The following is a 27,711-nucleotide window of genomic DNA, read 5'->3' as shown; positions in this document are numbered from 1 at the left end:
ACTCTCAGGTTGCCTAAAATTCAACAGGTAACTATCAAAACGAGTGGATACCCAAAAATACTGGCAAGAATAAGAAAACAGCAGGAGCTAGGGATTTAGCTCAGTGTCACTGTGCCTGCCTTGCAAGCACAAGGTCCTGAGTTTGATCCCCAGTACTGAGAAAAAAAAAAAAAAGCAAATATAGCAAATATATCTTTTAACTCTCAAAAAAACATTCTAATATTTAAGCGAAACAAAAACTTTACAATATCTGATTTACTAGACTAATAAAATTGGTTAAAATGTTTCTGCTATTTCTCAGCCTACAAAGTTGCGTTGGATTTTTCATTGCCCAGAAAGAAGCTGATTCATTCCTTATTTCTCAAGTTATCCTATTCAGCAGGGCAAACATTATGAAATGGTCTTGTTTTCTCCAAAAAAGATACACACACAGCGGAGAAGTCAAGATTATGCTATACAGACAATGCACAGCTTACTTAACAGCACAACTATTTATCCTACCAAATTAATTACTAAAAAAAATTACCCTCTCTGACCACAAGGTGGCAATCTTTCAAAGGTTAAACCTTAAACTACCATCACATCCCTACACCCCAAATACATGAAAAAGATTCTTTTCATTTTGGTATTAAGAAGCTGAACTTAGAATATTGAACACCATATTTTAAAAGATCTACAAAACAATTTGAGATGACACAACACAAACCCCTGACTCAAATGATCTTTAAAGATAAACATAATTATCTTCCATAAACACAAAAACTTGGGCTAGTATTTTCATGTTTCTTCGTAGAAAATACATTATTTTTGGCAAAAAGAAACCTGTAAAGGCAATATTTTTTTTGTTGTTTTCAAGAGCTTAATATAGGGTGAATTGGGTGAATGAGATTAATTACAACATAAATACAATAAGCAAATAAATACAAATTAGATAAATTCTACATAATTTAAAAATTAAACTTTTACTAAAATGAGCTATTATCTACCTTGCTACATAGTCTGGGTTTTTTAATCTTAAAAAAACACCCTTGCACAAAGCAAAACAAAAAAATTTTTTTAGATTAAAAGCACTGGTGTATGAATACATACATGTATATATGTAAACATCACATATATTTATTCAAGAGACAATATTTTTAAATGTTTAAGGCTTCCTCACCCTATCAGGATCAAGGGTGAAGGTCACAGCCTATCAAGCTTTGGAAGCATAAAAACCCTTAGGGCCAGTATCATGTTTTCAAACTAAATGGCTAGCAGCCAAGAAAGGGAACCAAAAAGGAATCAAAAGTTAAGGTAATCAGCCACTGAAGGACAATGAACAAAGACAACGGTCAAAGGCAAAGGGGGAGAAGGAAATGGCATGTATAACTTAAATTTCACATGAAGAATCAGCATCGTGAGATATAACAGGACTCTAACTTCCTTATCCTCCCTTACCACATACACACAAAATAAAAGATCGAAGATAAGTTCTCTTTTAAGGGCTAGTGATGTTTCAAGTTGTTTCATTTAACTGTCTACTATTTTACCATGACTGGTAATGTGCAAAAATAAAAGACATGAAAAGAATTTGAAAAAGACAGGTCTTTAAATCATGTAAGCTTATGGAAAAGTACAGAAAAAGTGTTCCAATTTCAGATGTTTCAATACTAACTAGAACCTCTAAGGTTCTTAAGAGAAACATCATTCTGGGAATCTCAAAACAAAACTGTTATTAAGAAAATCATGGGTACCTGTTACAGGACCGCAGCCCTTCTGGTGAACAGTAGGCAGTATCTGCAAACACTGTTAAAGAGCTGAGTTTCTAAATTTTGGGAGAGGGTAAACTTTTAAGATTTCACCATTTAAAAAGCATCTTAATGATAACTATTTTGTCTTTTAATCTTCTTGTGCAACAAAAATGGGAGCAAAAACGTGGTTTAAAACCTGCTGAAATTTAGGAAATAAACTGGATTTACCTACACTAAGTAGTGGAACAAGGAGGTACTAGATTAGCTTGCTCGCCAGTGAGGTGTGCTCATCATCCGTAGTGAATTCACTATGGTACATTAGCAATCTTCATATTGTCCACCCATTAAAAATGCTGCCTGTGTGAGCTTATGAGAGGCACAACAGAATGAGAGTTCTAAAAGAAAATTAAATGTCAGGCTTTTTGTTTTCAGTAGTTTCAATGGTATTGTATTTCCCCTGGTAATATTTATATCTCACAATTACTATTGCAGAGTATGTGATATCTGGAAGGTAATAATTTAAAGAACATGTCTTATCTTCACAGTGCAGTGACAGAAAGATAGAAACCAGGGACAGATCATCAACGGGCTAAAGTGGTGATGAGACTGGCACACATCTCAAAAAAATCCATGGTGTGACTACCCAGGCGAGGGGATGCTGCAGACACTGTGCTTCCAGTCAAGGAACCAGTGAGGGAGCCAGAGAGCGAATGGCTCTCCACAGTCGTTGAATCAAAACTTGATCTCGGTCTGTGTAAGCCAGCAGCAGAACAGGAACGCTGAGGTGTTGAGGAACCGGACCTCTGCTCCACCACCTCATCTGGAATGGACCAAAGAGCAATTTATATGAAAGGTGCATCTGCCCAAGTCTTCTTCCCAAGTTGCCACAGTCAAGAGTGTTAAGTAAAGACATCTGAGCAAGGACAACTGAGTCATGAATATCATCTTTCAGTGTTTCAGGAGCAGAGGAGGCAGTATCTCTGCCCTCTGACAATTTGAACAGGCATTACTAATCACTCACACTATCCCTGCTCAGCCAGATGTGGTCCCCAAATGCTCAATAGAATATGTGACATTAACACTGAACTGAAAATGATATCCCTGCATGTGAAGAAAGCACATCTTAGCAACTTGTTTTCTCCTACACATCAAAAAAAAGTTGAAATCACTTCACTTACAGTTTGGTTAAGTATAGACCACTTAATAACCAGTGCAGAAGACATACCCACGATGTCTCTGAAATTATTTTACTTGGTCGACTAGTGCCAAGGTTTATCTTCTCAGAGCTCATGGCTGCATAGCTTACCATCGATGCTTTTAAAATCCAAAAGATAGCTCCTATTGTCAACTAGGTAAAGTTGTAAGCTCATTTTCACGTAATTGCCAGTCACTGGATTTTTTCTTCTTACACGAAGATGATATGCATTCACTACCTAAAACAAGAAACCAGTAAAAATAACAAACTAAAAACATGCCTCCCTTGGTATTGCAAAAAGTGTCAAAAACAAATAATTGATGTATGGAAACAACTGGAGTACGGAAGGAATTTCTCATTGATTCCCTTTTTACATATTACAAGTGGCATACTTTAATATTTAATTAATCTCCCTGAGCAGCACCATTTGTGAATAATTACAGTTTAAAGAGAACTCAAGCATTGGACAGCATCTAACCTTCACTCCAGATCCGTGTCCAACCTAAAGCCTCAATAATAATCTTGATTACCCTGCCTTTCCTTTAGTCTTTTACTGCTGAGTAGGGAGCAGCAGGAATACAGAGGAACTAACATGTCAAAGGCTTACCTGAGGGTCTGTCACAAAACTCAGGCATCACAAGGATCCTGTGAGGATAATAACTAACTGCTCCCCACCCACCACCACCACTGGGCATTTAATCTAAGGCCTTTGTGCTAAGTTCCACTCTAGCCTTTTTAATTTTTAATTCTGAAGGTCTTGCGAAGTTACTAAATTGCCCAGGCTGGATTCAAACTTGTGATTCTCCTGCCTCTGCTTCCCAGAGTCCTGGGATTAAAGGCATGCATCATCATGTTCAGGCTCTGTGTGTCTCAAAAATAAGACTGCATCTCAAAACACAGCCTTCTGGGTTTTAAAAACATCTACTGAAGTAGTTTCAAAAACTTTTCTGGAAGAAATTTTAAAGATACAAATATATCTTTTTTAATTAAATAAAGCTGCTTCAGGAAAGGGAGTGCTATGTTAGATTGAAGGAAATATTTCCATTTACTCATGTACAAATAATGAATGCAATTTAAACATATCAAATAAATATTTACATAGTCTGAATGTTTTTCTTCCTTTAAAAGAATTTTCAGTCAAGAAAAGAAAAACGTGAAAGGGATATCTAAATGAAAAAGCACTTTCCCTCTATATTCAAGTAGAATTGCAATGAAATTAACCACTATCTTTAGAAGAGAGTAAAAGTGGGTGATACTAAGAAAACATACCTTGACTAAGGGTTAAAAGTACCTGATAAGTGAGAAAGTTTCTCAACTTGATGGCAAGGGTTTGTTAGGCCAGGGATTTAGCTCAGTGGTGCTGCCACCTGCCTTGCAAGCACAAGGTCCCGAGTTTAATCCCCAGAACCAAAAAAAAAAAAAAAAAAAGATAGAAAGTATTTGACTGAAAAAAATATGTCCTGACAATATAATTTATATTAGCCACTACTGTCACAGCCACATGCCTCCACCACCATCCCAATTAAGAAGCAAAATAAATTCCCATGAGAAAGAAAAAGTAAAGACATGCTATCTTTGAAGATTCAGGACTTCTTGTTATGTAGCATGATGAAACAGGTACAGTATTTTCTCACATAATTTCAAGTTGATTACCTTCTGTTTCTTGGCCAAGAATGCTATTTTATAATTCACAATACATAGGTTCCAACACCAACAGCTGTTCATCCTTGTATAGGTGTATTTGTTATGTTTTGAATGCATATGTTAATTATTGGAAAGAAGGGATTTACCAGCCAAAAGTACTGAGGTACACTATATTTATATCAAAATCAAAAAATAACTTTTTATTGATCTCAATATTCAACTTAATGCTCAGAAGGCTTATTTTAAAGGAAAATGACTTCTCCAATTGACCTGAATGCACATTTTCCTACCTTCCACTCAAAATCCAGCTGTTTCATAGCTCGGTAAACTTCAGCCATGATGTCATATGGTTTACTCTGGCTTCGGATTCCAAGATGCCACTTGGCTTTCTTCACAGCTAAAGATTTGGGCTTAGTTGTATTCAGTGCATCCAATGGGCATCGTGCTTTAGGGCTGTCTGCTATAAGGGGCGGCATCCTTTCTGGATGAGGTTTCAGGCCTGGGGGAATATGCATGGCACTATCATCCATAAAAGAACCAGTTGGAGGACTAGAGGCGAGGTAGAACTCACTGGCTTGGTTCATTATTCTCCGATTGTCAATGATAAGATGATAAGCCACGGCAAGCTGGTCTTGAGGGTCACCACTATATAAACTGTTCATTACTTCTGATTCTGTACACTCAAATTTTTCACACACTTCTTTCACAGCTTCGTCATCAATGACATTAGCATCATAAGAGGGGTCTTCAGGAAACAAGTAATTGGGTAAATCTTGTTTAAACCATTCATGCTCTCTAGGAAAAAACACCACAATACATTGTTGTAAGAATATATTTTGGTACATCCCAAATAATTTAGACATGGGCCAATACAACAAGGACTCAGAGAGATCTGGTCTCCAGTCCCACCACCAGCTCTATACTTATCAGCGACCCTGGACAAGTTAATTCATCTCTACTCTTGAATAATTATGATTATTCTGATTTGGGTGTTTGCCTCAATTTTCTTGAAAATGAGCAAAGTGAGCCTGTCACTCCAAGAAAAATAAGTAGCAATACTTGTTACCAAAGATAAAAATCAGGACTTCAAGCAAAACTTTGGAATTTTGTAGATTAATTTCTACATGGCTCTATGAACTTGAAAGCTTTTCAATACCTAAGGACTATCTAATAAGGTCAGTGTTGATCATAACAAATATGACTTTTTTGATACAATGAAATATGTCACCATTTAGGGAAACCTGCAGGTATCAGCAACCCAAGATTTTCTATTGGCCATTGTACAAGTTTAACAGAACCACACAGGCATGAGAGATCTACTCAAAATGACAGACTAGTTGATTATAATGTAATAAAGTACAAAAGTTCACTGGTATGTTTTTTAATTTGATATTAAAGACTAATATATTAAGCTTTATTTTAATATACAAAAAAACCTCACAATTATCTGATAGGCTACTAAAATACTCCTTTCTTTTCCAATCACTTACCTAAGTCGGGTCAGATCCTTATACATTTCAGTTAATACTATTACAAGAGTGAATGAAGATACAGATGTAAGGACATAATTGTCTTGGATTTAACCAGATATTAAAGAGTTGTAAAAATAGAAAATAGTAACATTCTTCCTATACTTTTTTGGAAAATAAAAGTTTTCATAAAAGATGTATTATTTAAATTAACATGTAATGCATTTACAGTTAAGTGAATTAAATATTTTTTAATTTCTCAGTTTTAATTCTAATAGGCTAAATATTGATAGAGTCTACATTTAAAAACAACTTCTATGAGGGCCTCCATAATTTTTAACAGGCTAAGCACTAAAAACACTATAAAGCTTGAGGGCTACTCTCCTAAATCTTATTTTCTCATACTTTGGGCCTTTGTACTTGACAGTGCTATTGCCACCTTAGAATACCACACCCCTTTCACCCTTTTTCCTATAGCACACACTATTCTTCATGATTAAGCATTGTTATATGACAGTACTGGGCATTCCTTAAGCTCAGATCAATGATACATTTTGACCAAATGAAACACAATTTCACTATGAGTATTTTACTGAGAACAAACTATGGACAAAAAGACACACTCTCCCTCACAGAAATTGCATACTAGGTAGATACAGATTTAGACAAATGTTTGTATATAAACATAGCTATACAAATCCTGTGATATGGATTGTAAGTGGAAAAGCACAGTGTAAAGCGAAAACACAGAATGCAGAATGGGAAGTGGATGATTAGCAGAGCCCCTCTGAGTAATATGTACTTAAGCAAACACCAAAATGACCAGGCCAAGAGGGGGAATAGATACTACCAGCAAAAGAAGCATTATGTGCGAAGATATTAGGATAAGAAAAGGTTTTGCTGTGTTCTAAGAAATGAACTAGCACAAAATCATGAAAGCATAATAAGTTATGAAAAGGAGTAGTAAAGGGAATCAAGTGTTTGAGATTTCTAGCAAGATTTTTCAAAATCAACTTGTTCATAACTCCACAGAAATTAACCAAATACCTTGCAACAATCTGAAGAGTATTCAAGAAAAATGGTTGACTCTTGGGAAGAAAAGTGGGAGGTAGGGCTTAAATTGCCTTTTATTTATCTTTCTTTCTCCATCTACACATGAATCAGCCTTAAGAACCAACAGCCTCATAATCAAATAGCTGAGAAAATCAACAGGATAACAAACACTGGAATGGGCTTGGACTCCCCATTCTCCCCAAAAGAACCACCACTATTTAACCTACCTAGCAATTCCCTGGAAACTTGTACTCAAAGCCTTTGTCTTTATCTGATGAAACTCAGAGCTTACTCCACTACAAACAAAGTCTTCTCTACAGGCCAAAAACGATCAATGGCAACAGAGAACCCAGCTATCTGAAGCAATGTTGGGTACCCAAGAAGCGGACTCAACAATCTAAAAGGGAAAAGTTAGGGAATAGGAGTTTCAAGGGGGTCTTTGAAAGGTTTTCATATATTCCTAGGGCTTAAGACAGCCAGGAACATATTTGTAGGGCTGTGCCCACACCTGTGATGGTTAATCCTGACTGTAAGCCTGACTGGCTTAGACATCTTGGAGATTAGTAAAGCACACTTCTGGGTATATCTGGGGTGAGGGTGGGGGGTCGTGAGGGCATTCATAACCTTGAGAACTAAAAAAAATAAAGTAAAAAAAGGGCTTGGGATTTAGCTCAGTGGTTCTGTACTTGGTCCACAGTCCCTTCCTCTCTGGTGTTCACCCTGTGCCTTCATTCCTGGCTGTGATGAGATTAACAGCTTTTCTCTATATGCCTTTCCATCATATTTCTTCCTCAGATCCACCAACCATGAACTGAAAGCTTCAAAATAGCCAGAAGAAACACTACCTCCTTTAAATTGTGTATGTCAGGTATTTTGTCCCACTGATAGAAAGCTGATCAATTTAGAAAATTGGTACCAGAGAGATGGGGTCACTGCTGTGGCTATACCTGATCATATGTCTTGGAACTCTTTGGAAATGGCTTTAGTAGGAATTTTTAAAAGTTGGGAGATGTGGCCAGAAAAGTCCTAGAATATTTGAAGTAGACCTTAATGGACAATTTTAGTGAGGGGTCAGAAAACTAGAATAATGATCAAAATGTGAACAATAAAGGCTATACTCATGTTACACTATGGCAAAGAAAAACTTCTCTATATATTTTGTCCATGTCCTAAACTGCCTCTCCTGGGAAGGGATTCCCCAGGATTCATTTCACAGTGTTCAGCCATCCAAGCACCCAGATGCCACTAGAGACATGATTTCAGTGCGCGCAGGCACTTCTCAAGGTGGTGACAGACTCGGGTATCATCAGATGTCACATCACGTTTACAGACATGAAGAATGCAAGAGTAATGGTTACGGAGGCTTCCACTCAGATTCCCAAGGACAGCCTGGAAGATTACATGATGTATGAGAGGGTCAGAAAACCTGTAAGAGTCTCTGAGTGGGTGATGCATGAAACTGTCAGGATGAGGCCAATGCTTCAATAAAGACCCAGGAAGCTGGAGCAGCCAGAAATGTGGGACATCTGCTGAGGAAAACAACAGGTAGTGTGCACAGGCAGCCTGAGAGAAAGGCCACATGGACCGTGATTGGCAAGCAACAGGGGCAGGGTCTTGGTGCTCACATCATACAACCACGTGTGTACACCAGATGCCAGACACAAGGTTTGTATAGGACTTAATCTTTTCTTTGCTGAGTTTTGGCCTGATTCTTTTCTGTACCCCTGCTCTTTCCTGATGGAATGGGAAAGTTTACCCTGTGTTACTTTATCTTGAGGGTATATATGTTGCTTTTTCTTCTTAATTTTACAGGGATTCACAGGTTAAGAGTTGTCTTGCATATCAGAAAAAGACTTTGGACTTGGAATTTTGAGTTGGTATTGTTGAGACTTTGTGGAAGGAATTAGTGTGCTTTTAGCTGCATGCAAGATACTTGTATTGGGCAGAATTCTGACCTTGTTACTGTATTTATTTAGAGATTAGGCACAGTTTAAGGAGATATGTTTGAGTATCAAGGTGACAAAGGATGGTCTTCTGGCTGTTAATATGGATTATCAAATTGAGCAGTGCCTAGGAGATTAGTCATGGGGGGGTGTGTCTGTGGAGGCTCTCTGTTCCCTTCTCCTTTCTCTCAGGTTCTTCCTTGCTCTCTCTGCTTCTTGGATGACATCCTATAAGCAGCTTTCACAGCTCTGCTATGTTGTTTGCCTTGGAGCCAGCAACCATGGATTAAAATCTCTGAAATCATGAGTCCAAATAATCTTTCCTCCTTTAAGTTGTGCATGTTAGGTATTTTACACCAGCAATGGAGAGGTAATACAATACCCAAGAAAGAACGGAGAGGGTCTTAATTTCTCCCCATTGGCAAATTGTGAAGCTCTGAACAAGCAGGAGGTGACACCTAAGGCAGACTTATAAAGTGACCACTGGAGCACCACTGCTACACGCCAATACACAGAGCCTTTCTGAAGGCTGGGAGACTTATTAAACTATGGCTTTTTTTTTCTTTGAGATGAGGTCTCATTATGTTTCCCAAGTTGCTCACTACATTACCAGGGTTGGTCTCAAACTCATGGGCTCAAGTGATCCTCCTGCCTCAGTCTTCCAAGGAGCTGGAACTACAGGTGTATACCACCACACCTGGCTCAGACAATGCCATTTTAAGAAACTCCACCTAATTACTAGTTGACCAGTTAGCTAAAAAAGGAAGGTCTTTAGTAGCCAAACATGAAATCAGACTTTTAAGGAATTAGTTCAGGAAAATCACAAAACAAACAGGAGCATTAACAACAATGGAATACAACAATTACAGATGCTACATATATATGCATAAGAAATGAAAACATATATGACCATATGAAATATGTATGTGTATATTTATGGCAACATTATTCATAAAAACCAAAAGACAGAAACAACTCACTGCTAATCAGCTGATGAATAAACCAAACGTAGTGTCTAGCCACACAATGGAATATTTTTCAAGCAAAAAAGGAATGAAGTACTGACACATGCTATAGTGTGGAAATACCTTGAAAATATGCTAAATGAAAAAAGCCAGACACAAAAGCCACATACTGTAGGAATCCATTTAGAGGGTGGCAGGAGGCAGAACTGGAGAGCGAGGGCCCTTCTTTTCAGGGTAAAAAATTCTAGAGGTAAACAGTGGTACAAGGGCTATGGTGGTGAAGACAAATTAAACTTCAGAGGTAGTAGAGCCTTGTGAAGAAGAGGCTTATATGCTTTACAACTTAAGCTAAAAAGTTTCAGCAGCACTGTCAAGTATTTTAAAGACAAGTAACATGATTAGGTTTTGCAGTATGACCAGTAAAATGCTGATTAAAATGAAGTGCTGTAACACTAGCACAAAGCAAGTGTTCAGTTAATGTCACAATTATTACTACAAGCAAGTATGCAAAGTGGAAACAAGAAGAATAATCACCTTATGTCTTTGATAGTTGCTCTTTTCAGAGGGTCAACCTGTAGCATATGCATCAGGAGAGTGGCAACAGAACGATTGAGATATTCTGGGATATAAAACACACCTCCACGGATCTTCTTAAACAATGTAGGAACGTGCTCATCATCAAACGGGAGGGTGCCACACAGAAGGGCATACAAAATGACACCACAGCTCCAGATATCAACTTCAGGGCCTGCATATAACCTAAAGAAGGTCACAAACCTGAGAAGCAAGTATCACTTTTTCCTCATCTTTCTGTATCCTGCTTCTATATACATATTTAGTACAGATCAGTACATTTTCAAGGTTTTTAAAATAAAATCATGGCCACTCTTAATACTCAATGGCTGTTCTCTGTAAGGAATAATTTGGCTAACCAGTTACCATGGAAATTTGCTAAAAAGAACATTGTCACCAACTCATTTAATTGTAACTTACTAACTAAAAATTGTAACACTTTCTATGGTTGATTTTTGAAGGAAACATCAAAGTAGATAATCACAAACTTTAAAAAATAATAGCACAGTGTATAGGTCCTCCTCCCACAGAACTATTACAAGAAAATGTACGTATGGCAATTTTTATCCCTTGCACACCCATTTTAAACAATATTTGAAACATTAAAGTGCTAAACTAGTACTATGGAGATCAAATTTGTACCTACTACTTTTATTCTAGCAATCACTTGTTAGCTCACAGAACTAAGATTAGCTTTGCTCCAGATAACCTGTATCTATAGTTCTCAGCTATTTTTTCTCTCATCTTTCTACAGAATTAAAATTCCCAATAGTGAATTAACAAACTCAAACCTGGGCTGTGGTGACAAGTGCAACTCCAGTGCAAAGGACAGAAAAAAATTCTATAAAAATTGCTGTTCCTGATTTATATCATTTGCTAAATTATCCAAACTTCTTGCAATGGACTGCATGTTCATGTCCCCTGATAATTCACATGCTGAAAACTCCCAAAGTTATGGATGGCATCAGGAGGTGGAGACTCTAGAGGAGATGAGGTCAGGAGGGTGAAACTCTCATGGTGGGATTAGTGACCTTACAGAGAGACCATGCAGAGAGACTGCTGCCTGTTCCACCACATCAGGTTACAGTGGACTAGGGGAAAAGGTCCTACCAGACTTCAATTCTGCCAGCACTTGCTTTGCATTTTTCAGCCTCTAGAAAGGTGAGAAATGCTGTCTATTGTTTAAAAGCTACTCTATGTTACTCTGTTACAGTAACCCAAATGGATTAAAACACTCCTATATTTGCTACTTGCAGTACTTTCCTTTATGTGCCACTTTTCAATATTTTCAAAGAATTGTTTACTTTTTAAATCACACTGGCCAATGCAGAAAGACTTGACTTCACCACTGTAATCTGCACAAATGTGATCATATTGTGCCCATCAATAAACTATAAAGTCACTACTTGTATAATTTAATTTAATGGAATAAAAATATTATGCTCCAAAATTTCATTTTTTCAAAGACAAAATATAAAACAATATTCCACAGACTTTACAAAATATGTAAACTAGCCAGGTGTGTGGTGGTACATTCCTATAACCCCCCTACTCTGGAATGGGAGGCAGGAGGATTGAAAGTTCAAGCTCTTACTGACTTAGCAAGACCCTGTGTCAAAATGAAAAACAAAAAGGTCTGGGGAGATACCGCAGCTCAGTGTGAAGGCCTTGGCTTCAATCTCACTACCACAAACAAATAAGTGATTATTACTAAAGCATTATGTCTGACAAATAACAACTCTAGATTAAAATTAACAAGTGCTTACTTTTACCTGTACTTTTCTAAAATGAAGACAAGATCTGTTTCCCTTTCTTTTCTTATTGCAGTACTACAGATTCATCCCCAGCCCTCAGTCTTGATAGGCAAGCCTTTCACCACTGAACTATATTCTAGCCCTTTTTACTTTTTTTTTTTAAGTCAGGGTCTAATTAAGCTGCCAGGCTACCCTCAAACTTGCATTCCTTCTGCCTCAGTTTCCAAATAGCTGGGATTATAAGTATGTACCAGCATGCCCAGCTCAGTTACATTTTTAATACAAAATTCTGAATAAAAAAGCATTTAATATAACCTTTTTCCCTCCAACAATTGAAAAATAAGTAAACAATTTGTTTTTGTGTTAAAAATCTTGTTTTCCAAAAATATACTATAATTAAATATTATAAGATTACAAAAAGCTTTATTACCTGCCTGAGATGACTTCAGGTGCTGCGTAATTTGGAGATCCACAACTAGTTCGTAGAAACTCACCATCTGACATCATATTAGATAATCCTGAAAATAAAAACGTTTACTTACTGCTAGATATTTTAGATAGAGATTAAAAACATGATTAAAAAGTGTTTAACACTCCATAAATCATATCTTTTAGTAAAGCAGTGAAAAGTACTTTTAGGTTTAAAAGAGATCATTTCACAATGCTTACATGATCATACAAAAGCTAAAGAACATCATGTATATGACTGGAGTTGTTACCTTTCTAAATAAACGAACCGCTTACTTTACAATTGAGGTTATTCTAAATTATTTTAACTTTTCCAAAAATAAAATCATAAAAATATTATCTACTTCTACAATTGAAAGAATAAAATAGATGCTACTATGCTTTTAAAAAGCCTTTCTAGGTGGGAGTGGTATGCATGCCTGTAAGCCCAGCACTTGGGAGGGTGAGGCAAGACGATTGCCTGAAGTTCAAGGCCAACCTGAACTGCATGGCAAGACCTTGTCTCAAAAAAAACAAACAAACAATAAATAAATAATCTAAAACATCAGTAAATCAAAATCCCCAATTTATAAGCAGGTTACTCTTCTAAGGTTTTTAATCTGGAAAGATTTAACATAGAAAAAAATCTATTGATTCTAAAATCAAGCTGAACTATAGTACGAAAAGAGTTTCATTATTTAGAGAAGAAAGAGAAATGGTGAAACTATTTTTCCTAGTTTAAAGACAAACTATAGAAAATCATTTAAATCAGCAAGGCTGAATGAACTCTCATGCTGTCACAACTCTTTTTCCTTAAGATCTCCCATTCTACTCTTTTGCAGTTACACGTGGGTATGTTTATTATAGAAAGTCTTTGGAGAAAAAACAAAACAAAACAAAACAAAACAAAAAAAAAAAGATTTTACCTTGTCTTTACCCGTGATGAAACGCCCATTCTTTCATTAAGTTGTTAGATATTACACTACGACTCATGGACCTCTCCACCAATCACAGAAGAACTGTAAAACTTTTCAAAGATGTATGCAAATTTTCATGTAGCTCTGTTTATATGCCCTCATTAGGTAAAATACCTTCACATTTTCAAAAGCGTTTGGGACTCCTCCCCAACCCTCTAACACTGACCTTTGGCAAAAAAGAAAGAAAAGTGAAGTATCATTCCTTAGGAAGAAATGCAGATCGAATAATTTTTTTTAGTTTTGTTTTTTTTATCTGTACATGTTTCAGATAATAATGATCGCACTCCTTGTGGAAGTTGGTCCATGTACATAACACATCTTAATTCTTTCTTCATCTCCCTCCCTCACCTCCCTCCATTTCTTGTTCCTTTTCCTTATTATCTATCTTTTATTTTGCTCTTTATTAATACTTTGAGTTTCTTATGTAAGAAAAAATATAATATTTAAGCTTGTGTTTCTGATTTATTTCACTTAGCATTATGGTTACAAAGTGCATCTATTTCCCTACAAATGACTCAAATCTATGGCAGAGTGGTCCTCCATTGTGTGTAAACACCACATTTTCCTTATCCACTTATCTGTTGGTGGACATGTAGACTGTTTCCCAATTTAGCTATAATGACTCATGCTGCTATAAACACGGGTATGCATGGATCACTATGAGATGATATACATCTTTCCAGAAGATACTAGAAGGGAAACATCTAGGTCAAATGGAATTCCTAGTTTTAGTTTTTTGATGAATTTCCATACTAATCTCTGTAATGCCTATGCTAGTTACATTGCCACCAAAAATGTAGAAGGATTCCCTTTTCCCCTCAGCCTCTCTGGCCTTTGTTACTATTTGATTTCCTGATGACAGGAAATTCTTCCTGGAATAAGTTGAAATTTCATGTTGTTTTAATTTGCATTTTAATAGCCAGAGATGTTGAACATTTTTTAATGTATTATAGGCCATCTATTTCTTCTGAGAAGTGTCTACTCATTTCAGTTGCCCATTTTTTAACTGGGCCTTTTATTTTGGGGGTGTGTCTAATTTTTTTAAGTTCTTTATATATTCTAGATATTAGTCCTAGCCCTCTAACTAGTTTACTAGAAGTATCTGCATTTTAAAAGTATACTTAAAGGAACAAAGCAAGATGGTATAGAGACTACAACTAATTCTTTTTCATGGTACAGGATTTACAAGGTTGGAATTGAAAGTTTTTAGTACTATAAGAATTGTTACTGGCACACTTTAAAAGATAGCTATATATCTCTGAACAACCCTAGAGTTACATACCAAAATCAGCTATCTTGGCATTCATCTGTGCATCCAATAACACATTCTCTGGTTTTAGGTCTCGATGAACAACCATATGCCTATGACAATAATCCACAGCAGACAGAATCTGCTGAAACAGCCGCCTGGCTTCCATCTCTTCAACCTATCAAGTATAAAAGAAACTGTATTATGAACATCTGGGAGATCAACTTAACAAGAGTCTTAGTTTTATAATCAGTCTAAAATAACTAAGCAAGCCAATTAGAATTCTCAACAAATCAAGAGAAAACAAACCAACCAAAACCTTGCCAAAGCTTACTATGCCATTTGACAGGTTTTGCTTTGTTGCAAGGGAATAATGTTTAATTTTCAATTAATATTATTAAACGTACACAATGTTTTAGGAAATTATCATAAGACATACTAAATCAGAACTTATGTGAAATTCCTAAGAAAAATAACTGTGTCAACATAATTTTATAGACTTAAAACCATAAGAATCATTTAGAAATTAAGTGGAATATATGTCCCCAAATCAGAATTTTGATTTTGGTTGAGGATTATACTTTTAAAGAAAGAAAATTTGTCTGATTCTTTGTATGTTTAGTTGGGCATTATTAGAAAAACAACTCAAACCTGAAAATACCTTTATGGTTGGATATTTCCCAATATGTGCCTGTTTTCTAGTGTAGACTAAATAATACATCACTTACCCGTCCATGTTTACAGATGTAGTCAAATAATTCTCCTCCAGACACGTACTCCATTACCATAAAAAAGTCTGTTGGAGTACTGATTACCTGGTATCTTTTAAAATAAAATAAAGGTTAATAATGTTACTTGCACCAAATCAAAGTAGTATATCTATTTTTGCTACAACTGCATATTGTATTATTTCACAATATTTAAGATGGCAAATTTTATGCTAATACAATGCAAAAGTATTCTAACTCATGAGGTCCACATACTATCCTTTAGTGCCCTCCTTTCAGATTTTTGAAATCATTCATTCTTCAACAGAATTAAGCATTCATTTTTCCATTTAAACCAAAATTTGTTCACAATCAATAGATACAAGGTATCATCTATTTAAATATAAACAGTAAGTATTCTTGGACAAGTAAAAGATATCTGAGAGAAGCATACAATCAGCAAAATCCAGCAAGTGGACAAAAGACTCTTTCTTCAAGAAATGAAATTGAAGAAAAAAGGGAAAGGGGAAGTTGTATGTTAAAAGCAATCCAAGCCAAGCAAACAGCAATAGGAAATGAATGCAATGACAGAAGTAAGTCAGCAGTTGTAACTACCTGGCAATATAAGTGGACTCAACTTGCCAATCAAAAGACACAGATTAGCAGAATGGATCCAGAAACAAAATCCAAAAGCATGCTGTATTCCAGAAATACATTTACCACAAAAAGAAATTCACAGAATAAATATCAAAGTCCGCTGCGTGCCTCACAAGTGCAAGACCCCAAGTTCAATCCCTAATACCAAAAAAACAAAAAACAAAAAATCATTAAAAATCAATGGGTGGAAGACAATATTCCACCCAACAGGAAAACAAAAATAAGTGGGAATAGCTATCCTATTTTCAGACAAAGTGAACTCTAAGCTAAAGCTGATCAAAAGAAGCAAAGGACATTATTTATTGGTTAATGGAACTAAATATTCCATAGGAAAAGATAACAATTATAAACATATATGCACCAAACCATGGTGCACTCACTTTACAAAACAAACTCTAATGGACATAAAAGATCAGACAAACATCAATAAAATTATAATAGGGGATCTTAATACCCCACTATCACAAACAGACTGGTTAACTAAACAAAAAAATCAACTAATATCAGAGTTGAATCAAATCTTCAAACAAATAAGAGCTCTAATATATATTTTATTATATCTGTAATACACATACACTAACATTTACATATCAATATACTAACACACATACAGAATGTTTCGGCCAACAATAGTATTCACATTCTTTTGTCCACATATGGCTAAAACATGTCAAATAATTGCAGAACTCAGAAGAAACAGAGAGATTCCTAGACATACATGAACTGCCAAAACTAAACCAAGAAAACTTAAAAATCTTGAACAATCCAGTAACAAAGAACAAAATTGAAGCAGCAATTAAAAAAAAAAGAACAATTAAGAAAAATACCCAATGAATTCACAGCCAAATTATACACAAACTTCAGGGAAGATCTAACAACTGGTACTCCTCAAACTTTTTAATGAAATTGAGAGGGAAAGTGTACTTCAAAAATTATTCTCGGAAGCTAACATCATCCTGATTCCAAAACAAAGATTCAACCAAAAAAGAGCACTATCGGCCAATTTCTCTAATGAACACAGATGCAAAAATCCTTAACAAGACCCTGGCAAATGTGACAAATTATTAGAAATATCACAGATCATGACCAAGTAGGTTTCATCCCAGGGGTGCAAGAATGGTTTACACATTCAAATCAATAAATTAATTCACCAAATAATAGGCCAAAAATAACATGATCATTTTAAAATATGCATAGAATGCCTGACAAAATCCAACATCCATTAAAAACCTGAAGAAAACAGGTAGAGAAGGTCTTTATCTCACATGATAAAAGCCAGTTACAACCATCTACTGCCAGCATCATTTAAAGCTTTCCCTCTAAAATCAGGAAGAAGGGGCTGGGGAGTTAGCTCAGTGGTTCTGCTGCCTGCCTCATAAGCACAAGGTCCTGAGTTTGATGCCCAGTACCCAAAATAAAATAAAATAAAATAAAATAAAATCAGGAAGAAGACAAAGACATCCATTATCAGCACTGTTTGACATGGTACTCAAAACATTAGTCAGATCAATCAAACAAAACAAATAAAAGGGATACCTATAGGAACAGACTAAGTATTTGCAGAAGACATGATCTTTCACTTACAAGACTCATAAAACTCTACCAAAAGACTCCTAAACTTGACAGTCAAATTCAGCAGTGTAGCAGGATACAAAACACATGAAACTTAATAGCATTCCTATACAGTAATAATGAACCCGCTGAAAAGGAAATTAAGAAAGCAATGCCATTCAAAATAAAATCCTTATTAACCTAAGGAAGCAAAAGACCTATGCAATGAAAATCACATCAGACTGAAAAAGGAAATTGAGGACATCAGAAAATAGAAAAATATTCCCTCTTCTGAACCAACATAATAAAAATGCCCATACTTCCAAAACTGATGTACATATTTAATGCAATTCCAATCAAAATATCAATGTCATCATTTCTCACAGATTTAGAGAAAAATCTTAAAATTTACATAGAATCAGAAGAGACCCAAAATAACAAATGTAATCCTGAATAACAACAACAACAACAAAAAAAAGCAGGTGGCATCACAATCCCAGACTTGAAGTTATACTGTGAAGCTATATTGATGAAAACAGCATGGTACTGGAAAAAAAAAAAAAAGTCACATGCATCAGCAGAACAGAACAGAACAGAGGAAGCCAAAACAACCTTAGGCCCATTCAGCTATTTGATCTTTGACAAAGGAGCCAAAAAACATACACTGGTGGAAAGAGAGCATTTTTATATTAATAAATAGTGCTGGAAAAATTGGACATTCATCCACATGCAGAAGATTGAGTTTAGATGCATACATCTCACCACATACTAACCTACAATCAAAATGGATCAAAAATCTAATAGTTAAAACAGAAACAATCTGCTGGAAGACAAAATATGTACAACTCCTAAAAACAGGCACAGGCAAGGGCCTTCTGAATGAAACCCCAATGGCACAAGAAATAATACCAAGAACCAACAAATAGGATCTATAAATTAAAAAGCTTCTGCACAGCAAAGGAAACAATGCACAGAGTGAAGAGACAATCTACAGAATGGGAAAAAAATTGTCAGCTATTCCACAGATAGAGGGCTAACATCAAGAATATATAAAAAACCCAAAGCTATAGACTCCTCCCCAAATAAAAGACTCAATCAAAAAATGGACAACCAAAATGAATAGACACTTCTCAAAAGAAGTACAAATGGTCAATACATACATGAAAAAACACTCATCACTGCTGGCCATCAGAGAAATGCAAGTTAAAACTACAGAGATACCATCTTACCCCAGAAAGATGGCTATGATAAAAAAAACAAAAACAAAAATAGCCAAGGCATGGTAATGCACACCTGTAGTCCTAGCACTGAGGAGACTAAGGCAGGAGGATTGCTGTGAGTTTAAGGTCAGACTGCATTACATAGTTCAGGGCCAGCCTGAACTACACAGCAAGACCCTGTCTCAAAAAAAAATAATAATAATAATAATAAAAATAACAACAAATGCTGGCAAGATTGGGGGGGCACACTGTACTACTGTACATTGTTAGTGGGAATACAAACTAGTACAATCGCTATGGAAATTAGGGTGGAGAGTCCTCAAAAAACTAAAAATAGAAATTCCATTTGACCAAGCTATCCCCTTCAAAAGACTTAAAATCAATGTATTGCAGGGATAAATGCATACACGTTTAAAGCAGCACAATTTACAATAGATCTTAGAAACAACATATATGTCCATCAACAGTTGAACTGATAAGAAAATATATATTTATCACAATAGAGTACTACACTGCCATAAAGAAAAGATAAGCTTGAGGCATTCATAGGTAAATGGGTGTAACTTGAGAACATGATGTTAAAGTGGAAAAAGTCAGACACACAAACTCAAATATTGTATGTTTTCCCTTTTAGAAGAAAAAGGAGGGAGAAGTTCAAATACTTCCTGAAAGTTACATATTCTGTTGTTGGAAAAATATTTCAATATATATATGTTAATTTGTTTATTTATACAAGTTTATCTTAGTTTGTTAAAAAGAAAGTTTTTTGCTATTATTTCTTTTTCGTAAGAATCTTTTTGATGTATGTCTTGTACTATGAGAAACTACTTTGAAGATATACAGTATAATAACTCGTTATTCTCTTATTTGGTTATGAAATTTTGTGGGTTTTTTCATAAAATACAAAAGGCAATCTAAATGTAGTATTTCACACATAATTACTTGATTTGACCACTGTACAATACTCCATTGTGTTTACTTACCTACTCTTCTGTAACAGTCTATTTTTTTTCTTTTTATTGAGTTTATTGGTAAATTTTAGGTATATAGTAGTTACATTCATTATTGGGACCTTGTATCTTTACATGACAGGTCTTGGTTCTCATCTTTTCCCCTTGGTCCCTGCCCTCCTTTCACCGCTCATAATAATTCTTACTAGGATTTTTTTTAATTGAGTTTATTGGTACATTTTAGGTATATAGTACAGTTGCATTCATTATTGGGATCTTGTACCTCCACATGACAGGCCTTGGTTCTCATTTTTTCCCCTTGTCCCTGTCCTCCCTTCACCCACTCCTCCCCTCCGCATTTACAAACACTTTATTTCTAGAGAAAATGTAATAGCCTATCCATTATATCTTCCATCTCTACAGGGTATTCAGCTTATTTCTAATGGCTGTTATTTGCTGTTGTGAACTTTCTTGTACATAGCAAGGTTTTCTCTTTTATATATAGCTGAGCAGAACTGCTCAGTCACAATGCGTGTAAATACTCAATTTTAGAAGACAACGTAAACTGTTTTCCAAAGAGTAGCAATGTCAAAATCTTTAGAAAGCTGTGGATTTAAAATTATATTATCTAACACCTACAAAACAATATACACATTTCTATGAAATGTTTACTTATGTCTTTTGCCCATTTGTTGATGGTGCTTTTCTTATGTATGGACATACAGAATAAAAATTTCTGTAAAAATCTAGAATATAAGATGTCCTGAATACTAACTTTATAAAAGTGTACTGAGTTACCAATTCATATTGAATTTGACTTTCATTTTCTCTATAAATAGTTCCATACTTATCTCTAAAACACAGCTTTTAAAATGTGTACATGTATATATATATGCATGTGGTATCTATGATATACAATATGTTATCAGGCATACATGTAGAAAAATCATTAATTTCATCAAAATATGCAATCAGAAGGTTTTTTAAATTACTTATATTCTTTTTTAAAAAATTAGGATCCAAATATAGACGATACTCTGCAAATGGTTGATACATTTCTTAGGTCTTTTAACTCATATGCTGATCCTCCACTGGAAGTTATTTTTTGTCTGTGTATTTGTGTGTGTGTTTCAGAAGAAATCAGTTGGTTTGTCCTATAGAGGATTCTGCAGCTCCAATTTTGCGGGTCCATCCTATAATGCACAAGTTCTATTTCTAATCTTAAATCTAGAAACTTGATCAGATTTGTTTTCATTTGAAAAACTAGTTGACATGTACTTCCAGAGACATAATGTGTCTCTATCCGAGATACAAGCAGATACTACTGGTCAAAGATTAGATTCATTAATTCCCATTAATTTGATGAAATTTTAAACCTGCACAGTGTAGTGATAAAGATGTCTCCTTCCTAGTATCACTCCATGACAGAACTGTTTCACTTCTCACAGCACTCATCACTACCTAAAATAATCCTGTCCCATTTGTTTACCTACTACCAATCTCCACTAGAAAATAAATGTGACAAGATCAGAAACGCTTTCACCATTGTATCCTCAAATTTAGATCAGTACTTGTCTCAAAGATGTTCAATAAAAATTTTTAAATAAATGAAAAAGTATTTAAAAATATAGCTCCTTCTCATAAGGAATTCAGGGTGTGGGGGATACCAATAAGAAACAATTATAGCACACAGTTGAGGGCTTTGCAGGAAGTCAATGTTGGGAGCCCTAGCAGCCAAGAAGATGCAGCTTAACCCAGTCTGCCAAGATCTAAAAGACAAGTGGAATTGGCAGCAAAGGGAGGTGTAGGTAATGTTTTCCAGGTAGAGGTAACAGAAGAAGTACAACAAGCAAGAGAATATGTTAACTTTACAGTCAGTACAAAGTGAATAGATTCAGAGGACACTTAGGAAAAAGTGCCACAGAACTTAATTATAGAAAGGGTTGAAGAAAATGGAGCAACAAAAGATAATGCTTAAATTTTGAGTTTAGGAAATTGCATGAATGATATTTTCAATCACGAAAAGAAAAAGAAAAAAAAGAATAAATCTGAAAAAAGTTCAATTTAGTTCCAAATTTCATATGATTTTGTACTTGAGAATAGAAACATCCAATAAATACTTCAATAAATGTTTCAGAATTCAGGAAAATAAAAAAGTAGAGTAGAAATACAGATTTGTGCTTCCTTTGAATAAACAACTAATGATGACTATAGTAATGACATCACCCAAAGAGGGTTCACTAAGAAAATTACACTGGTTCAGTATGTTAAAATGATGTATTTAGTGGGCAGGAAGATAAAGAGAGGCCCTGCATTAGTCAGCTTTCACACTGCTGGAACACAACACTTGATAGCCACCACTTAAAGCAGGAATTTAATTTGGCTTACACTTTCAAAGGATTCAGTCCATGGCTTCACAAGAAGGGTGTGGAAGAGCAAAGCTGCTCAGTTCACAGTGGCCAGTAAGCACAGCAAGAGAATATTACAGCAGGGACCAGAGATGAGATATAGACCTCAAGATCACAACCCCATAACCTACCCAGACACACCCAGAACTGTGCTCTACCAATCCCCTAGGCAGCTCCCAAGCAAATTAAGTTGACGATTGAGCTTAACTGTTACAGGCCAACAAGAGAAAGTTTTAAGAGGCAAAATCAAAAACAAAAACAAGCAGACTCTGGGGTCATAGAAACCTAGGAACTACAACACTGAAAGCTGAGGTGGTAGGTAAATATATATATATATATGTATGTATGTGTATATATATATATATACACATACACACACATACATACACACACATATATATGTATATATAAAATATATGTAGTTCTAAAGAACTGTCTATAGGTTAATAAGACTAAAACTAAATAAGAAGTCAGGCAAAAAAATCTCATCCAAACTAGAAAGTACTAATCTTCTGACCAATTAAAATCATTTTTCCTAAGAACTATGTGGGGGGGGACAGGGACAAAAATCAACTCAACAAATTCTAGTCTGTGATAAAGTTTTCATTTTTCTTTAAATTCTATTTGCTTCTTTTAGTATTCCACCAATGAGTTTTAGGCTGAAATAAACATTTTTTTTCAATCTGAATTAATATAAAAATCATTCAGTAAATATCTATTACACTTTGGTATTCAAACTCTATGGCTAATTCTAGAGGTCTATTGGCAACAAGAGAACTATTTTTGGCAGTTAGTCAAGGCTGCATGAAACAAGTAAAGCCACTCTAGAATCAGGCCTCTCTCCCTATTTATATCACTGACTCTTCTAGAAGCTATAAGCATGTTCAGGAGAAAGAATACATGAACACCTTTTTCAAAAAATTGTAATTCAGATCCCCAATTATGTGATGTGGTTAAATGAACTAAAGCTCAAGGCTTAAAGCCAGAACTATTATAAACACTAAATCCACCTCAGCCAATTACTTTCTGACCACTCTGAAAATGTTCTATAACCCCTTCAGAAAACATAAATAGTAATTAATCAAATAACTATAAATCAAAATGAGAATCAAACAAAAATTAGTTATAGAAATGAAGAAACAATAATAAATATGACATAAAAATAAGATGTAAATCTCCATGACAATTGTAACTGCTTAGTAACCTGTAACCTGTGCTTTTAGGAACAGAATAGGAACTAGGACACATATTCTAAATGGGGCTTTCCAGGGGTAGCATCTAAACAGCAAAGAGATCAAGACATAAGGCAAACAGAGATACGGCTTCCTTCTGTAAGCCCACTTGGGCAAATGCTACTTTGAGTCTGACCATTTCAGCTTTCTCCTCTCACAAAAAAGTAGTCACTCAATGAAAAACAAAGAGATTTAGCTTAGAAGTCACTCAGCAACTAAGATATTACTAACATGGAGACAAGTCAGATATGAACAGTTTCTGTTCAGTGAAAACCATCCAGAATCATGAAAGAAAACTGGATTCAGCTCACAGATTTCTAATTTCTGCTTTTGAGCCAATCAATGCTCATTAAATACTAGGTATTTTACTAATGGCAATACATTTAATACTTAAATAACACAATGAAACATACCATTTTAAAGTTAAAAAAACAAAGAACAGGAGAGATGGGTCACGAAGCTTATAGGTGGGGTATTTTACAAGAATCTTTTAAAATTATGGTGGCACATGCTTGTAATCCCAGCTACTTGGAAGACTGTGGCAGAAGGACTGCCAAATTCAAATACAGTCTGGGCAGTTTAGTCAGACTGCCTCAAAAAACAAACAAACAAAAAAAACCCCAAAAAACAAAAAACACCAAGGGCTGCTGTGCAAGTCAAGTAGCCTCACTTTCAATGTTTATGATCGAGTGAACTTTTAAGTAAAGATTTAGAGGCCCAGTTTGCAACAAGAGAACTATTTTTGGCAGTTAGTCAACACTACATAAAACAAGCAAAGCCATTCTAAGCATAAGGCAGTCCTCTCTGTTTAAATCACTCTATTATAAATTATATTAGTAAGTCTGTTCAGTAGCAAGAATACATGAGTATCATTTTTATAATTCAGATCTACAATTAAAGAGGCAATGTGGCTGAAAGTATAGAGTATAAATAATATATTTTATGTAGTATGTAAAAGTACATTTTTATTTTGAAACAAGGTCACAGTGGCCTCAGGCTGCGCTCGAGGAACCACCTCATGCCTCAGCCACCAGAGTAGCTGGGATGACAGGTATGTGCCACACTGCCTGGCTTAAATGTCATTTTGTTTTAACTGCATTTAAAATTTGACTTTTTGGCTTCATAGTTGTTTTGAAACTATACTTGAGGTTTATACCTAGTTCTTTGTTTCTACATATTTAATGGTAATTTTGAAATCAAGTTAAAACCAGGAATGCAAAAATTTACTTTTCCTTTAAAAGAGATTTATAGAACTCAGTTTTGAGAGTGATAGAATACAGACAGCAGAGTATTCAACTGCCAGCCAGGGAACTAAACTGCCAGCTATGCAACTTACTAGCTGTACATCACCTTGGACAAGCTAGGATGTTCACTAGCTATTCAGTCTCCTTGTCTATAAATATGACTACCTTATATCAGTTTATCATGAGGATAACATGAAGCCACATATATAAAATGCTCCCATAGCTTCTTGCCTCTATCAGGTACTCAGTAACTGCAATTAATATTTGTAAGACTATTAAACTTTACAATTAAAAATAATTTTCAATGCCTAAAATGTTACATTTTCTCAATGAACATTAAACTGCAACTTCAAATAATTTAAAAGAATACTTCTGCATATTTACTATATAAATTTTTATGAGTTTAAACAATTTTAGGTTAATTATGAGTGTATCTTTTACTTAATTAGTTACCTTATTTCTCTTAATATTTATCTTTAAAGTTTGTAATTATTCCCAAAATAATTAATTTGATTTCCTAAAAATTGTATTTACTGGCAATTATAGAATTATTTGCAGTTCTGCAAATTATATACTATGGTAGGATAATCTTTAACAATTACTTTCTGCTTTCCAAAAATAAAATATACTGGTATGTTAATGGAAAGTGACTAAAAAAATTATAAAAATGAACCAACTTAGGAATATCCAATGCCTATCTGACCTCTAAGGTACAGACTAACAAGTCAACTTTCAAGGCTGCACTTATCACTTAAACTCAGTACCAATTTAATTCTAAATCAAGAGTGTGCAAAGATTATTTCATCAGTTAAACAAACATGAAAAGGTGATGTTTTTGTAAGGACAACCCAAGATAAGTATCTGTAAAATTCTATTAAAACTATTTCAAAACAGTTTTCTCTTATATGATCAAGCATAAAGTACTTACAGTTTGATAATGTGAGGATGGCGAAAGAGTTTCAGATTCTGAATTTCTCGTTTTATTTTTCCAACAACATCTAAACTGCGAATCTTCTGTCTATTTAATATTTTAACTGCCACCTTATGGCCTGTCAACTGATGTTCTCCAACTAAAGAAAAGCAGAAGGGGAAAATGTGCTGTCATGTCAGCATAGTCACCACTCACGCTTCCTCCCTCTGTGCCCTAGACTTGCTGGCACATTTAATTCACGCCTGCATCATCTGCTGCATGGAACTGAAGCTCTGTCACTGTGGCTTCTAGGTGAGCAGTGCTCCTCAAGAGCAGTTTAGACACCACACCTTGGTCAGCTCTCTTTCCTTGGTATTGCAGACAAGTGGACTACACATCTGTCGAAAGATCTATTGAATTGTAGACTACCACATAAAAATATAATCAACTTCAGAAAAACTTTTAAACAGAATAAAATCTATTGTATTTTCTCCTTATTTCTCCTCTGCTACTTAATTCTAATTATAGAAAAATAAACTGCTGTAACAAATTAAAAACCTAGAATTAGTTTCATTACTGTCTCATCAGAAAATTTACATGTGGCCCTTTTTTTTTGCTTTTTCCATAAAGCCATGTTAAACAACACACTTCCCTTTTTTTCAGTAATATATTCATTTTCTCCACACTAATGGTGATAATCCTTGAATATTGCTCAGATGGAAAAAAAATCCCTTAATTCCCAAAACTTCCCTATTCTCTTCAAAACCTGTACCTCGACACCTTTCAGCACACAAACGCCCTTTTTTCCTCTCTTTGGGTAAAATGAAGATATTAAGAGTGCTCTCCTGTATTAAAGGCTTCTATTCCACCCCTCTTTCCTCCAGCTACAGGCATGTGTGGTCCTCCTCCTGCTCAAGGCCAGTCTCATCAACCTGTGTCCTTGAATCTACCCCAAAAAGGGTACTTTTCATCATATTTCATATTTCCACCCCAAATACCATTCTCTTCAGCCCATCAACACTCCCCCAAAAATCTTCCATGTATCCAGTATCCTTCTTTAGTTTCCAAAATTAGTCTCACAAAATTTCTCAAAACAGTAGTCTATATTTTCTTTCCTTCCTCGCTCATTACCATTCTGAAATCCATTGTCATCAGGACTCTGCCCCTATTCACCTACTGAAAACAAAGGGTCACATAAGGTCTTTCAGCTATCAAACCATGGCATGGGTACTTCTCAGTTCTGAGATTAATATCCCATAAACACCTCAAATTCAACATATTTAAAATTAAATTCTGCATTGATCTTCTCTTCCACTGCCAAACCTGTGTTCCATATTTTACTTCATGGTACGTAATCTAGGCTAGAAATAAAGTCAGCTGATATCACCTACGTTATTTCTCTCAGTCAGACTTCACTCATTATGACAAAATAGGAGTAGCAATGACTTTGGAACCAACATTTTTAATAATGCCCAGTCAGAGTAATCCAAACATGAAATGACCAATTTAGTAAGAAATGAGTTTTCTGTCACAGGAAGTTACTTATATCTTAATAACATTCTTAAGCATTAAATTATAACTTTACCAAATCTTAAAGTTACTTTCACAGGACATAAACAAATTGGGAGAAATCAAGTTTAAGCAAAACAAATTCACTAAAATTCATTTCCACGATCCCAAAAAATCATTAATTTCAGGGACTTGCTCTTCAGTGCAAATAACCAAAATAGTTACTTGATGTCTACCTAGTTTATGTCTCACCTTTGAGATTTTATACCCAAATACTTGTCTAACAAGGAGGACCTAACAAGACATCTCTCTCCAAATCCCTGA

General features: G+C 35.1%; 2 protein-coding genes across 4 annotated transcripts in view; one reads left to right on the top strand and one right to left on the bottom strand.

Moving 5' to 3' along the window:
• The window catches only part of Fyb2 (FYN binding protein 2), a 96,836-nt gene extending 94,516 nt beyond the window's left edge, over positions 1-2,320 (top strand). The window contains exon 20 of the mRNA XM_010603636.3: positions 2,276-2,320. Within this exon, the coding sequence (XP_010601938.1) occupies positions 2,276-2,294 (19 nt within the window). The 3' untranslated portion in view covers positions 2,295-2,320. The remainder of the gene's footprint in view (positions 1-2,275) is intronic.
• Positions 1,082-26,049, bottom strand: Prkaa2 (protein kinase AMP-activated catalytic subunit alpha 2). Of its 3 annotated transcripts, XM_033767213.1 has the most exons (8): positions 25,897-26,049; positions 15,728-15,821; positions 15,033-15,177; positions 12,757-12,844; positions 10,534-10,758; positions 4,860-5,364; positions 3,037-3,163; positions 1,082-2,550 (listed from the first exon to the last, which is right to left on the bottom strand). In XM_033767213.1, the coding sequence occupies exons 2-8, from the start codon at positions 15,785-15,787 to the stop codon at positions 2,312-2,314; spliced, it is 1,389 nt and encodes a 462-aa protein (XP_033623104.1). In that variant the 5' UTR covers positions 15,788-15,821; positions 25,897-26,049; the 3' UTR covers positions 1,082-2,311. The 3 variants fall into 3 exon arrangements, with proteins under 3 accessions (XP_033623104.1, XP_033623103.1, XP_033623102.1); XM_033767212.1 differs by lacking the exons at positions 15,728-15,821; positions 25,897-26,049 and adding an exon at positions 13,700-13,800 and having other exon boundaries at positions 15,033-15,107; XM_033767211.1 differs by lacking the exons at positions 15,033-15,177; positions 15,728-15,821; positions 25,897-26,049 and adding an exon at positions 13,700-14,080.
• Between the last annotated feature and the right edge of the window lie 1,662 nt (positions 26,050-27,711).

The sequence above is a fragment of the Fukomys damarensis genome, unplaced genomic scaffold (assembly GCF_012274545.1).
Source record: "Fukomys damarensis isolate Sample0158 unplaced genomic scaffold, DMR_v1.0_HiC HiC_scaffold_23, whole genome shotgun sequence".
In the NCBI taxonomy this organism is placed as follows: Eukaryota; Metazoa; Chordata; class Mammalia; order Rodentia; family Bathyergidae; genus Fukomys; species Fukomys damarensis.
Note: the sequence above shows the minus strand (reverse complement) of the source record. Positions and strands in the feature narration are given on the sequence as shown.